This window comes from Agaricus bisporus (assembly GCF_000300575.1).
Source record: "Agaricus bisporus var. bisporus H97 unplaced genomic scaffold AGABI2scaffold_2, whole genome shotgun sequence".
NCBI classification, from domain to species: Eukaryota; Fungi; Basidiomycota; class Agaricomycetes; order Agaricales; family Agaricaceae; genus Agaricus; species Agaricus bisporus.
In genome coordinates this window covers 2,285,670-2,297,656 of record NW_006267355.1, presented here as the reverse complement: position 1 = coordinate 2,297,656, position 11,987 = coordinate 2,285,670, and the positions used below count along the sequence as shown (strand labels likewise).

Here is an 11,987-nt window from a genome sequence, read left to right as displayed (position 1 = left end):
CCTTTCAGTCAAAAGCAAAACACGCCCCTTTCGGATGCTTAAAAGCTTAATCATTCACTCCCAGCGATTCAAAAATGTCTTAATCAAATTATCAACCATTACCCCTTTAAGAGTATATGATTTCTGGGAAGGTCACCTATGACATTAACCCTTCTAGTTTATACTCGCTCGAGCCAAGTATCTTCGCGAGGGTGGTACTCATATACCTGTCAAAAGAAAATGTCTCATCAACATCAATTCATCCAATGCCCATGAAGGGGCGGCGACCCTTGAAGTCGAAATACATACCCAATTTGACCACTTCCAGGATCGGTGAAAAGAATATAGCCGCGGTCATGCTTAACACCCAACTTCGCATCTAACCATTCAAAAATCTTCTTACTGTATCCTTCGTTCATCTCTGGCTGAAGGTTATCTATGCTGGCCTGGGAAAGAGAAAATCATAAATGACGGGGCTATCAGAACAGTGTATCAAATTCAAATCTCGAGGAGAGTACTTGCGATAGAGAGATTGAAACATGGATCGAAGCTGCCGCCAAATATCAAGGAGTCATTGTAATTGAATTGAAAGTTAATGTAGGCTTCTGGTATGTTGATGGTTTCTGCTGCGAACTTTAATAAGCGTGCATGTTTTAGTGATTCTGAGCGCAAAGTCGACGTCAAACGAAAAACACCTTTGAGAATTCTGCAGCAAACGCCTTGGGGTCGGCAACCTGTAAAGTCAAATCAATAAGATATGATGTTATTCGTAGGCGGTAAGACGGGCATACCTTGACATTAGTATTGAGAACGAGGTAAGGCATTTTAGAGTAGAGAGCTTTTATATATACTCACTGGAGGATTCGAATACTGTACGTTATATATGTTTTTCCAGCAGAAGGCTAGACCCATATGCAAAGGGCGACTTCCATGTTTCTTCCGAGTACTCGAGCGGGAGACGTTTCATCTTTTGATCTTGATTACTATGTACAGTCCGCAGCGTACCACATATGTAGGACGAGAGGTCTGACTTGATCTCCCCTGTACTGCATCTGTCCGAAGGTCGTGGTCCGTCGGCCCTCGAGCCTTATCGGTCCGATACATGCGGAACAAGAACACCGCCTATGACTATCCCCGATTTCGGTCCTTTGGGAAGTTTGAACAAGGGGTAGTATATCCACAGGTATTGACCGCATTAGTTGATCTCAGGTGAAGATTATGTATAGTCGGAATAAACTCCATAGTTGAGTGTGGCATGTGAGAGCTGAAAAGTGCAAACAATAGTATATTTCATTGAAAACTCACTATGTATGCTACATCCTAAGCCACTAGCTATCTGCTCTTACTCGGCATTCAAGGGGGGCAACTCCTGCTTTCTACCCTTCACCGGCCAAACTTCTTCCATGGTTGACGCATCCCACAATCTACCACCTCGAGCAACGTGAGTCAACTCCAGCGAGCTATCAATACCTTCATTCAAAAGATCAACTCCAGATGGATAGATGAGGTAATCCGCCAGTTTTCCTGCAGATAACGAGCCTAGAGATGAGAACATTCCGAGTGTCTGAGCGCCGGAAGAAGTTGCTGCACGAATGACCTGTTTGTGTCAAAGTTGGCTACAGCGTCTCGGTATACGTTCAGGTAGACTTACTTCATAATTGCTGAGCCCTCCTTGACCGGCAAACCACATTTCGGCATGGTAATTCACTCCAAGAGGAGGTTCTCCATGAGCACCGATGTGAGTTAAAATTCCTTTCTCAACCATTTTGGCTACTGACGCCGAGGTATTGAACAAGGCGTAAGCTATGCACACAAGCTGTTAGCATCTCGAAAGAGAATATTGTGTATAGACATACACTGAAGTGGGCGAGCTGTAGACTCTGAAAGACCCTCCAAGATGTCGTGCCTTGTGAATCTTCGTAACCTGTCCAAAATTGAGAAATAGAAACATAAAAATCACAAGCTAATCACTTAGGATCATTAGGAATGTCTTGCGTGGCCCATACAAACTGTTCGCCGAAGGCTCCGCCATAGTTAACAATATGAGTTGGTGTTGATCCGGTGCCACTCAAGGCAAATAGGGTAAGGACATCGTCGTACAAAACAGGGACGGGAATTGCATGTTCAACTGTCGTCATACCTGCCAACGAAAGTTAAAGCTTCTAATGTTTCAAATCGCGGGAGCCAAGTAACCCACCATCTATGATATAGGTTAGATCCCAGTCGTAATTCATGCCACCCTCAGGAACACAAAGCATAGATAGGTTCGTCGCAGTAAGCAGAAGTCGCTGGCGAGAAGCGCTAGTTCGCGACGTATCAGCTATCGTTCTTCGGGTGGAGACAATCTATGATCTTACCGAGATGGAATGTTGTAATTTTTATAGGATATGCTTGCAGGACCGCCTTCTGCTTTGATCCTCAGCAACGCCGAATTGGCTTCCTCTTGAGTGGTGATATCTTGGTGGATGGGGAAGGCTCCAGACCCATAGATGATGTCACCCACAGTGTAAATTCGGGGTCCGACCATCTGGCCACGCTCGACGCGACTGCGCTCAACGAACCCAGCAACATTATCCGCGCTAGGACTTGGATACATTAGTCCCCTCTAAACCAGCGCACGACCAAGGTTGTATTAACTCACTTGTGCAAGGTAGTAACACCATAAGCGAGGAAGGTTTCCATTTCCCAGGATTTAGCTGGGTATATATCAGCGAAGCCGTTCCAATGGGCATGTACATCGATGAAACCAGGAACGACAAATCCTTCGTCAAGATGTTAGCTGAACGGAAGAGCTTGAATCATAGGCCACCAACCTCCTTGTGCATTGATAGAATTTGCATGAGCGGGGATAGGGTAATTTTCCGAGGCTGGACCAGCATATTCAATAACACCACCTCGAGTCACAAGGACAGCATCGTGAATCAAGTCGTCTTCGGCGTTGCCGGTCGCCATTGTAAGCAATGTGGCGTTCGTAACAACGAATACATCAGAATCTCCCTGTATATCGACCGATTCCTTCAAAGATGCAGCCTCATGTTTGAGGCGAGCGATATCAGTAGCGTGTTCGATGAAGACTTCCTGATATTTCACTAGCTTCTTGACACAGTCGATACCAAAGTTTAGGCGATCTTGCCTCACTTCGTCGGCGCAGTTTTTAAGTTGAGAAACTTCAAGTGAATGCACAAAAGGACCTGCTTTTCTTTCAGAAACCGCATCCTTGATTTGAAGAGGATTCACATACCAAGAAGCCAGAAGACCGTGTTCCCATCCCCGCTCCATGTCACATCGTGCCCACCGTCCAAACTCACTCTCACTAATCCTTTTGTGGCATTTGCAGGCTTAGACCATACACCTTCTTCTTCATCTGAATCTCCGGGTGCTAGATACACGTTGAAGAAGTCGACGAACGAGATGAACTGCGGAACTCCATTGCGCTCCACAGGCGACACCGTCAGTTCAGCAGACATGCGTCCGGAGGCAATAGTGGTGTGCTCGTAGTCTCCATTTCCATCGGCACCTTTACTCAAGTTAATCGTGAAGGCAGTCTGGGAATCTTGAACAAGGAGCTGGCTGGCACCGTCAATAAACCTCATGTTGATACGGTCATCAGGATTGATGTTCGAAGGAATAAATTGAAGGTGGTTAATAACAATCTTGCCTTCACTGGTTGAAGGAAGTTCGATGTTGGCAACGTAGAGTCCAGGATTAGAAGTTGCGACAATATCGCCCGTGAGTGTAGTACCTGACGTTTTGATGAATGCCATCCGACGTGACGAACCACGGCATTCGCAAACGACAGGGGAAAAATATCTTCCCAACGGTAAACCCTCGAATTCGTGTGTGGCGCCAGTATCAACATTAGAGAGTTCGAAAGACGTAAACTTGGTGTCTGTCCAACGAGCATGAAGGACGAATTCCCTCCTTCCGTGAATGAAAGCAGGAGAATAGTAAGGCGCCGCTGGGTGAGCAACGGGAACCTGGTGAGTCTCTTTTGATCGAATGTTTTGTATGTACGTCAATCCAGCACCCTCGAACACGACACGCTCCCCGCTCTCATCGACGCGAAGGTTCTTAAGAGAACGCACGCGTTGGGTCCTGGCAGTCTCTTGTTCCAGAACATTCGCACCACCTCGAAGGGTTTTGGCAAGTTGCTTCTCAATATGAGCCGCGAAAGGTATGGGCGAAGGCTGTTGGTCAGAGGCTGTTTTCTCTCCCAGGTCATTAACTCGAAGAGGAACACGATAGATTTGTCCAGCTGCCCAGAGGATGACAGCATCATCCGAGGGCGAGAAAGAGAAGGACGGGTATGTGCCCATTGGCGCGGATATAACTGTTAAATCGTATGTAAGGCCATGCCAAATATGATGAAGTGTGCCGGTTTGAAGATCCCTTTACAACACAATTAGAGGACTTGTCGAACTGCTGGTCAATGGAACTTACTTGAGGACGAGAGCTTCCTTGTCTCGAACGCGACGAACAAAAGCGAGAGTGCGTCTGTCATGCGAAAGTTCCGGTCTACTCGCGCCGCCAGGGTATGCGTCTACAAGAGTTTCGGTACGGCCCGTAGTTATGTTCCTCTGGAAGATCGAATATATACCCTGATGAATATCTTGGATGATATCAGGACAATTAGCTATAGCCAACCGAACTGCGGAGTGGAACTGACCTTTGCTATACTCGAAAGCATTAGAATCCCGAACATTCTTTGAGAAGATGATGCTATCCTGGCCAGACCAGATGAATTGCTCAGGACCAATTTGTTGCCTCTCATAATCATCAACCGTCCATCCGAGCGGCAACGAGCGACCAAGTACGCGAGAGCCGCTGGCAATTCCGATGGCTCCCTCGGGGCCCTCCAGAGAAGGAACGTTGTATTCCCAACCCTCGCCCGCACCTAAGGAACGGGAGGACGTGTACCACTTCGTAGCAATGACCGTAAGCCCAGATGGATGAAATCTCGCGTCCGAGACCCATCGGTAAGTTTCGTTTGTCACCCGGCGGGCTAAGATAATATTCAGTCTACGGCTGTGAAATATTCGACGAGATGTTACTGACCGCCTGCTCGTCCCTCCCTAACCAACCGTCGATACTTTCTCTCCTCAGTTTCAACTATGCCCTTCTTCAACAAGTCTTCCTCCTGCTGTTTGACTTGGAGAGCCGCTCGAAGGTCTTCATTTTTGCTGCCCGTGGCGCGTACATCCATGGCCTCGCATCCCTTCCATTCCGCAACCCAAATGTTCTCGATCCCCAGGCCTGCATCGCTTCTGAACACGAAACGATCACCTTCCGGGGAGAAATGCGGATCCGAATCGTAGGGAATACCTAGAAGTACAGGACGCGCTTTGACCTTCTCACCGGGGGTGTGAGTTTTCAGAGCTTCACCACCTGGAAGGCAATATATATCCCCGAGCATGTCGAAGATGACGTCACCAGAAATCGGGTGTACATCGAGTCTTAACCATGTTCCCTCTGTAACGTCGTACTCCAGAGTACGAGGATACGGATAGTCGGTAGAAATATCCCAGGGCGTTTGTTCTCGAAGGGGCCATATGTTGTCCTCCCATTCTGATGCTGGGTCACCTTCGAAAGTCAGAGGTCGTACAACTGTATTGCGAACAAAAGACCGAGGGGTAGGGAGGATGTTTGTGAGCGTGACAGCTGCAGAAAGGAGTGCAAGATACGAGAGGTATCGGAAACGCGTCCTATTGCGAGCATTGATGGGTTTGGTGTGGACCGGCAGTAGGATCGACCCATCTTTGGGCCCTGCCTTTGAGGACATGGCAGTAAGAAGTCAGGGCGCTCAGTGGGCGTTTCGTAAGACTGTGGGCGTTTCGTGAGACTGTGGGCATTTCGTGAGATTAAGCCTTGCCATTGGAACACGGCTTAGACTCGGTATCAATTCCGTCCCTGATCAAGGTAATAAATATCTCGTGGGAGGTGATACGTTTCCCGGTGTACCAGTATCATAAGCTCACTCAATGTTTGTTTGGGACCTCTCCTTCTCGCAACTGCTCAACAAACATGAACCCTGTATAAGACGGCACAGGAGAAAACAAGGAAAATTATTCGGTTCAAGACGACAACAATCAAGCTGTCATGACAAAAATTATAATGATAATTCGGGCGCCTACAAAAATACAATGAGACCCCACAGAAGCAGCAAAAGAACAAAGAAACTCGCGTACCGGTCCTCTTGTCTCGAAAGCAAGCCAATCACCTGTTCCTGTCGGTAAAAGACCCATTTGGAGGCATTTCCATACCCCAATCCCCAATCCCACGAGGTGGAAGAATAAAAATGCGCCTTTCTGAAGAAACAATGTCGTAACAGCATTGGGATCCTTTCCTTCTGGAGCATATTGTGCGAAAGCTTTGTTCGCGAATGGTTAGCTTGCTCTGATGAGAATTCCGAGGGTAGACTTACTTTTGTTAACCTTGAAGAAATTCACAAAGGGACCCCAGAAAAGCATGACTATGACTCCCATACTAAATATCTGCACTTGTGAACCAGACATATACAACATGATGAGGTTCATTGGTATCTGCTTCGCTGGCTGGATAGCGACACCCCATGCTCTTGATGCTTTGAGGGAATCCAACGACTTGGGCTTTGTGGTTACATCCTCGGTCTTACTCTTAGACTGAGAGTCATAGTAAGCTCAAGAGTTCAAAAGTTCTGTGGTCGAACGAACCTACAGAAACATTCAATTGTTTCGAAAATCCAGGTGGCGGTGGTAGATTCTTCCACCTGATAAAACCCGTCAACAGGGGACCCGAGGCCAAAGTCAGACCATGTGGCTCACTTCGATGAATTTTCCAAACTTGAATAATCCAGGGGTTTTGTGGGCATCTTGTCAATGTGGAGGACAGAGAAACCTTCCGCGGTAACGCGCTTAACGCATCCATGATCACGTGTAAATATACTGACGGAAACGATTCGAATGGACAAAAATACGACAAAGACAAAATGCTCTACTAAATTAAAAACATTCTATGAACTATATCCTGGCGGTGGCGGCGGTACACCATAACCACCGTAAACAGGCATACCTGCCGGAGGTGGAGGCGGACCACCAGGCATACCCATCATAGGTGGACCCATGCCCATTTGCATCTGGGGCACAACAGTTTGTTGCGCAGTAAATCCAGGAGGCGGTGGAGGTTGTGCCAATGCCCCAGCAAATTGTCCTTGGTACGGTCCTTGATATCCAGGCATTGGTGGTCGAGCACCGAAACCCATAGGAGCAGGAGGTGGCCTAGCAGTAACCGGTAGAGCATTGTTTTTCCGAGCTTGAGCTGCAAGGAGACGTTCTGCCGCCGTACCGTGACGTTCACCTTTGCCCTCTTTTTTGAATGCGTATTGTACAGTAATCGCTTTGTTCATGAGGAATTGACCGTTCATGGATTCTATGGCAGCGTCTGAAGACTCGAAGTCCGTATATGAAACAAAGCCATAGCCCTTTGAGATTCCAGAACCAGTGTCACGAGCGATCTGCATGGATTGTGAGATACAAAAACGCGTGAGCAGTCATGAAAACTCGCCTTGGCTGTCGTCGCCATCATACCGAAAGCACTAAACGTGTCATATAGTAATCTTTCATCCACATTCTCATCCAAGTTTCCAATGAACAGGTTTGCACCAACATCCAGTTGTTTTTTATCCGACGACGCCTATGAAAACGCAAAAAAAGCAAGGCTTTCAGTATCATTGTTTGAAAATAACATTTAGGAATGTTCCACAGGAGAAAAAATTATCCTCAAGCAAACATGGTATGTGGAACCTGCAACGAACCTTGTTAACCCGGATGGGCTTCCCCCATAATTTAATTTGGTTCATGATCTTACATGCGTATTCTGCGTCTTCCTCGGTCAGGAATTCACAGAAGCCATAGCCTTGATGAGCCATTGAAATCCGATCTTTTGGTAGATGAACATTCACTTAAAGAACACAGACTCGATGAGCGAATGAACTGGTTCGAAGTTTAGAAAACTCACCGACTGGTCCTGCCTGGAGCATTAGCTCCCAAATGAGAGCATCGGTACAACGTTCATCAAGATTCCCCTAAGACGTAACTGAGAATTTGATTTCAAACCAAGGAATAAGACTTACCAGGTAAACGGTAGCCTCTTGATTCCGGTCGTCTTGTGGTCGGGACATGATTTCTTAGTGCGCGCCAGCAAACGAGATTACACTTGTTTGACCCTATTTGGAATCACGTATACCGGCATCTCAAAGTTGAATCAAACATGGCTCATTTGACTCAACGAAGCTTTTCCAAGTATAGCGCATACCTAGGTGAGGGCTCCATTCCTCATTGTTGCAGTTCCTCTAAGATGAGGAACCATTACAGACCTTTGGGTTTCCTGACATTGATCTTGACTGGTCCTCGAGGTGGGAGCCTGGATCCCCTGGCACGCCGGAAATATCTTGCTATGAATAACTTTTCTCTCACCGAGTTTTTAGCTGGCAGTCGCTGGTTACCGGTTACCACCCAATGCAAAAAAATACAGTTCAGCTTAGGCTAGCAAGGTTTTACAATCAATCATCCGACGTTCTCTGAGGCATACGTTCTTATTGACGTAGTGTTGACGGGCATATTATCCCGAATGATCTCGAGTCGGAAACCGATTGGACGTCGGTTCAAAGGATTAAGCACGACCGCCGAACACACGATCAGTCGGCATCCCAGGCTAAAATGGCGAAATTGACCGTGCTACCAGCCTCTGACCAGCCTCCTGGCCTCAATGCATCATCTCTTTATAGTTTTGATAGATGCCTCAGTGAGACCACGTATAGGACTGCCAGAGTACAGCTCAAAACTGATTGTTCTCGATCTGTCAATTAGAAAACAACGAACAAAAACCGAACAACACCTTCGATCAATCACGAACCTCAACCCTTTGTCGTAAGCATGCTACCCCTATTGGAGAATTTCGGCAAGACCCACCTATATGTAGGCGCCAGAAAATTTAAAACAAATCCCTCATCTTGCTTCTCTTCCCTCACCAATCGTCCGACTACCAGGTTTCTACCTGTGCTTTCGTTTAAATTGAAGTTTTGACCTTCCTCGCCGACGCGCATACCCATACACACTCGCATTTTTTTTTGACAAACCAAAAAAAAAAAAAAATGCAACCATTCACATCAGCCTTTACTTCGCTCTCATTCTTGCTCCTCCTCGTGAGCTTGACGATTCTCGCTGTCCCAGCCACCGCGGGAGAGACCGTTCCTTTCAGTCGCTCCGGTCGCGTAGTCAATCAACGCGTTCCCCGTCTACTTAAATACTACCGGCCCCGCCGTCCTCACACTTTCGCCAGCCGCCACTCTGGCAACGACGACAACCAAGGAGGCCACGGAAATGGCTCTCCTGGTAATGACAACCACGGTTACGGTGGTGGTAATGATAATGGCGACCATCATGATGGCGGTAATAATAATGGCGGCTACGGAAATGGACATGATGGTGGTGACAATAACGGTGGTCATGATAACAATGGCGGCGGCTATGGCCACGGCGGTGACGACCACAATGGTGGTGGTTACGGCAATGGCGGTGATGATCATAATGGCGGCGGCTACGGTCATGGCGGTGATGATCATAATGGCGGCGGCTACGGCAATGGCGGTAACGACCACAACGGCGGCGGTTATGGCCACGGTGGTGATAACGATCACCACACCCCTGTATACGGTCATCCATCCCACAGGTCAGTAGTTTCTCTCATACCTCATACACAAACCAACCCCACCTAACATTCGCCCCCTTACAGCTACCCAAAGCCACCTCAACCAACCTACACACCGCCCGGTTACCCTGGCCATCAAGGATACTAGTTCCCTCAATAGTATCCCATCTCGTCCCACGTACGGACTTGAGGACTTTTTCTCTCCCAAAAGACGATTTTTTCTTTACCCTAAAATCGCTTTGCCTACTTTCCTAAATTCTTTTCGGTTTCAATTTCTTTTTGTTTTAGAGGGGCCGTAATATTTGGTTGGGTACGGACGTTCGCCACATAAGTATATATATATCGTTGTTTAACACCACGTTTTACGTCTTTGTTGTTCGGTAGCTTCCTGAGACTACATAACTCCGCCAAATACCCGCACTGAAGTCCGCCGCGGTGTAGTCAAAAAATACTCAAGCTCACACGAATAGAAGAGAAAATCATAATCAAGGCCGCTCACAACATCTTTGAGTCTACAGTCGATGCCAAGATTGCATAGCTTAGTTCGAATCACACACACTACAGCGAGTGGAGCTGTCGCGATGCCGGAATACAACAAAAACACAAAAACAAAAACCCATCTGCAGGATTCAAAAATAAATTCCACAAATAATCCAGAATCGAGCATATTAAAATCACAAATTAAACTCTCCTTGGGAATCCCTATCATTATAATAAGCCCAAAACTAGGGAATGGAGGGAACTGAACGTTCTACACAAGTGAGCCTGTCAGCATCATTTGTGGAGAGCGAACATTTGAAAAATTTGTCAACTTTGTACACCTGTTTGAATGACCCTGACAAACATCAAACGTGATCGGAGAGAAAATGTATGGGTTAACTGTTAAAGCAGATAATAAAAGCCGGTAAAGAGAGAATGGGAGAGAAGAATAAGAACCTTGGAAGGAACAAAAAGGAAGAGGCGAGACAAAAGGAAATATAAGGCAATGAAGGATATAAGACCAGATTGAGGATGCGTGACTTTGGTCATAATAAGCGTAAAGACTCAGAAGTAACAGGACGAAGTCCTATCAGCGACGATACGACAGAATTAATTAAAGGATTGAGCACTTCTTCTTGCCACCTCTCACGATGGGAGGTTCAAGTGCGGCGACAATAGCCTTGGGGGATGTATTGCTCAGTACGAGAAATGGATGAAAGGGAGGAACATACCTCATCAAAAACATTCTTCAAGCCCTTCTGCGTCAATGCCGAACATTCTACATACTTTACGGCTCCAAGTTCACGGGCAAGTCTCTCTCCCTGCTCTGGAGTGACAGGCCTCTGCTTTTGCCTCGCGAGCTTTTCTATTACCTGAGAATCATCTCTCAAATCGATTTGCGTTCCTACGATCAGGCAAGGGACACCGGGGCAGTGATGATGGACTTCCGGGAACCATTTTTCTTTGACGTTTTCAAAGGAGGCTGGAGACGTGACACTAAAGCAAACGAGGAAAACGTCGGTTTGTGGGTAGGATAGAGGACGGAGACGGTCGTAATCCTCCTGACCTGTACAGGACGCCAAATAGGTTAGAAAAGGCACATGACAACGGGAAAAAATGAATTGAGTTACCAGCGGTGTCAAACAAGCCGAGTGTATAAGGATCCTCTCCAATCATGACAGTGACAGCATAATTATCAAAGACCTGGAAAGCAAATCGTGTTCAAAGATTGAAGGGAGTGAAAAGGAAGAGAGAACAGACGGTGGGAACATATTCGCTGGGAAACTTGTTGGTAGTATAGGATATCAAGAGACAAGTCTGGATGTGGCCCAAATTAGCACAAACGAGCGCGAAAAAGAAGAATCGGGGGTGAGAGGCGCTCGAACCTTTCCAACGGCACCATCACCAACGACCACACATTTGATTGTCTGCATTTTGTGCTGGAGTTACAAGGACGCTGGGGTTAAGAGTCAGCCGAGATAAGAGGGAGATGGACAGAAAGAGAAAAGTAAAAAAAAAAGGAGTGGGCCGATGCGAGCTTGTAGGGCGGGGTCTTATGGCCTTGCAGCGGCCTGCAGGCAAGAAGAGTGGGGGTAGACCTCGTGGAGATGAAACGAGAAGAGAAGAGACGCGGTGGGAGAGGGGAAATAAGGCTCACTGAGAAAGCGGGAGACTGGGACGAGAGAGGCTGGCGAAGAGACGCGAGAGGGCAGAGGAGCGGGGTCGTTGGCGGGGAGGCGAGAAGAGCTCGGGATTGGCTGGCAGCGACTGTCGTTGTCCGTTCTGAGCAGCGTTGCAACCCCTCTCATTACATTCGCAAATACACACAAACTACTCGCTGATGT

The 11,987-nt window shown here is 47.2% G+C and overlaps 6 protein-coding genes across 6 annotated transcripts; 1 reads left to right on the top strand and 5 right to left on the bottom strand.

Moving 5' to 3' along the window:
* Nucleotides 1-233: 233 nt before the first annotated feature.
* On the bottom strand, nt 234-952 carry AGABI2DRAFT_200279 (hypothetical protein; the record flags this gene model as incomplete). Its single annotated transcript, XM_006458482.1, has 4 exons — nt 771-952; nt 675-713; nt 498-612; nt 234-415 (listed from the first exon to the last, which is right to left on the bottom strand). Exons 1-4 carry the CDS (start codon nt 801-803, stop codon nt 234-236), a joined length of 369 nt encoding a protein of 122 aa, XP_006458545.1. The 5' UTR covers nt 804-952.
* Nucleotides 953-1,250: 298 nt separating this feature from the next.
* On the bottom strand, nt 1,251-5,776 carry AGABI2DRAFT_217231 (hypothetical protein). Its single transcript, XM_006458481.1, has 12 exons — nt 5,035-5,776; nt 4,646-4,981; nt 4,420-4,588; nt 3,221-4,368; nt 2,793-3,170; nt 2,621-2,741; nt 2,337-2,564; nt 2,177-2,280; nt 1,951-2,119; nt 1,836-1,903; nt 1,631-1,782; nt 1,251-1,576 (listed from the first exon to the last, which is right to left on the bottom strand). Exons 1-12 carry the CDS (start codon nt 5,756-5,758, stop codon nt 1,322-1,324), a joined length of 3,852 nt encoding a protein of 1,283 aa, XP_006458544.1. The 5' UTR covers nt 5,759-5,776; the 3' UTR covers nt 1,251-1,321.
* Nucleotides 5,777-5,887: 111 nt separating this feature from the next.
* On the bottom strand, nt 5,888-6,836 carry AGABI2DRAFT_217229 (hypothetical protein). Its single transcript, XM_006458480.1, has 5 exons — nt 6,780-6,836; nt 6,673-6,724; nt 6,401-6,617; nt 6,165-6,346; nt 5,888-6,106 (listed from the first exon to the last, which is right to left on the bottom strand). Exons 1-5 carry the CDS (start codon nt 6,824-6,826, stop codon nt 6,086-6,088), a joined length of 519 nt encoding a protein of 172 aa, XP_006458543.1. The 5' UTR covers nt 6,827-6,836; the 3' UTR covers nt 5,888-6,085.
* A 37-nt stretch (nt 6,837-6,873) lies between these two features.
* AGABI2DRAFT_183573 (hypothetical protein) lies at nt 6,874-8,134 on the bottom strand (the record flags this gene model as incomplete). Its single annotated transcript, XM_006458479.1, has 5 exons — nt 6,874-7,468; nt 7,519-7,647; nt 7,769-7,914; nt 7,972-8,038; nt 8,087-8,134. 5 exons carry the CDS (start codon nt 8,132-8,134, stop codon nt 6,968-6,970), a joined length of 891 nt encoding a protein of 296 aa, XP_006458542.1. The 3' UTR covers nt 6,874-6,967.
* Nucleotides 8,135-8,966: 832 nt separating this feature from the next.
* On the top strand, nt 8,967-10,112 carry AGABI2DRAFT_190820 (hypothetical protein). The gene is made up of 2 exons (XM_006458478.1): nt 8,967-9,684; nt 9,748-10,112. Exons 1-2 carry the CDS (start codon nt 9,107-9,109, stop codon nt 9,809-9,811), a joined length of 642 nt encoding a protein of 213 aa, XP_006458541.1. The 5' UTR covers nt 8,967-9,106; the 3' UTR covers nt 9,812-10,112.
* A 285-nt stretch (nt 10,113-10,397) lies between these two features.
* On the bottom strand, nt 10,398-11,987 carry AGABI2DRAFT_134270 (hypothetical protein). Its single transcript, XM_006458477.1, has 6 exons — nt 11,801-11,987; nt 11,529-11,599; nt 11,404-11,460; nt 11,274-11,346; nt 10,875-11,209; nt 10,398-10,822 (listed from the first exon to the last, which is right to left on the bottom strand). The coding sequence occupies exons 2-6, from the start codon at nt 11,574-11,576 to the stop codon at nt 10,757-10,759; spliced, it is 579 nt and encodes a 192-aa protein (XP_006458540.1). The 5' UTR covers nt 11,577-11,599; nt 11,801-11,987; the 3' UTR covers nt 10,398-10,756.

Excerpts from the sequence above, each read along its gene's own strand:
- AGABI2DRAFT_217229 (XM_006458480.1), bottom strand. The coding sequence starts at position 6,826 with ATGCCCACAAAACCCCTGGATTATTCAAGTTTGGAAAATTCATCGAA. Across the intron at positions 6,618-6,672 it reads CGAAACAATTGAATGTTTCT|TCTAAGAGTAAGACCGAGGA; the intron begins GTAGGTTCGTTC and ends TATGACTCTCAG. Across the intron at positions 6,347-6,400 it reads TTTCTTCAAGGTTAACAAAA|CTTTCGCACAATATGCTCCA; the intron begins GTAAGTCTACCC and ends TCGCGAACAAAG.
- AGABI2DRAFT_134270 (XM_006458477.1), bottom strand. The coding sequence starts at position 11,576 with ATGCAGACAATCAAATGTGTGGTCGTTGGTGATGGTGCCGTTGGAAAG. Across the intron at positions 11,461-11,528 it reads GTGATGGTGCCGTTGGAAAG|ACTTGTCTCTTGATATCCTA; the intron begins GTTCGAGCGCCT and ends GGCCACATCCAG. Across the intron at positions 11,347-11,403 it reads CCAGCGAATATGTTCCCACC|GTCTTTGATAATTATGCTGT; the intron begins GTCTGTTCTCTC and ends TTTGCTTTCCAG.
- AGABI2DRAFT_190820 (XM_006458478.1), top strand. The coding sequence starts at position 9,107 with ATGCAACCATTCACATCAGCCTTTACTTCGCTCTCATTCTTGCTCCTC. Across the intron at positions 9,685-9,747 it reads TACGGTCATCCATCCCACAG|CTACCCAAAGCCACCTCAAC; the intron begins GTCAGTAGTTTC and ends GCCCCCTTACAG.
- AGABI2DRAFT_217231 (XM_006458481.1), bottom strand. The coding sequence starts at position 5,758 with ATGTCCTCAAAGGCAGGGCCCAAAGATGGGTCGATCCTACTGCCGGTC. Across the intron at positions 4,589-4,645 it reads TGCTTTCGAGTATAGCAAAG|ATATTCATCAGGGTATATAT; the intron begins GTCAGTTCCACT and ends ATATCATCCAAG. Across the intron at positions 1,904-1,950 it reads GACATTCCTAATGATCCTAA|GTTACGAAGATTCACAAGGC; the intron begins GTGATTAGCTTG and ends AATTTTGGACAG.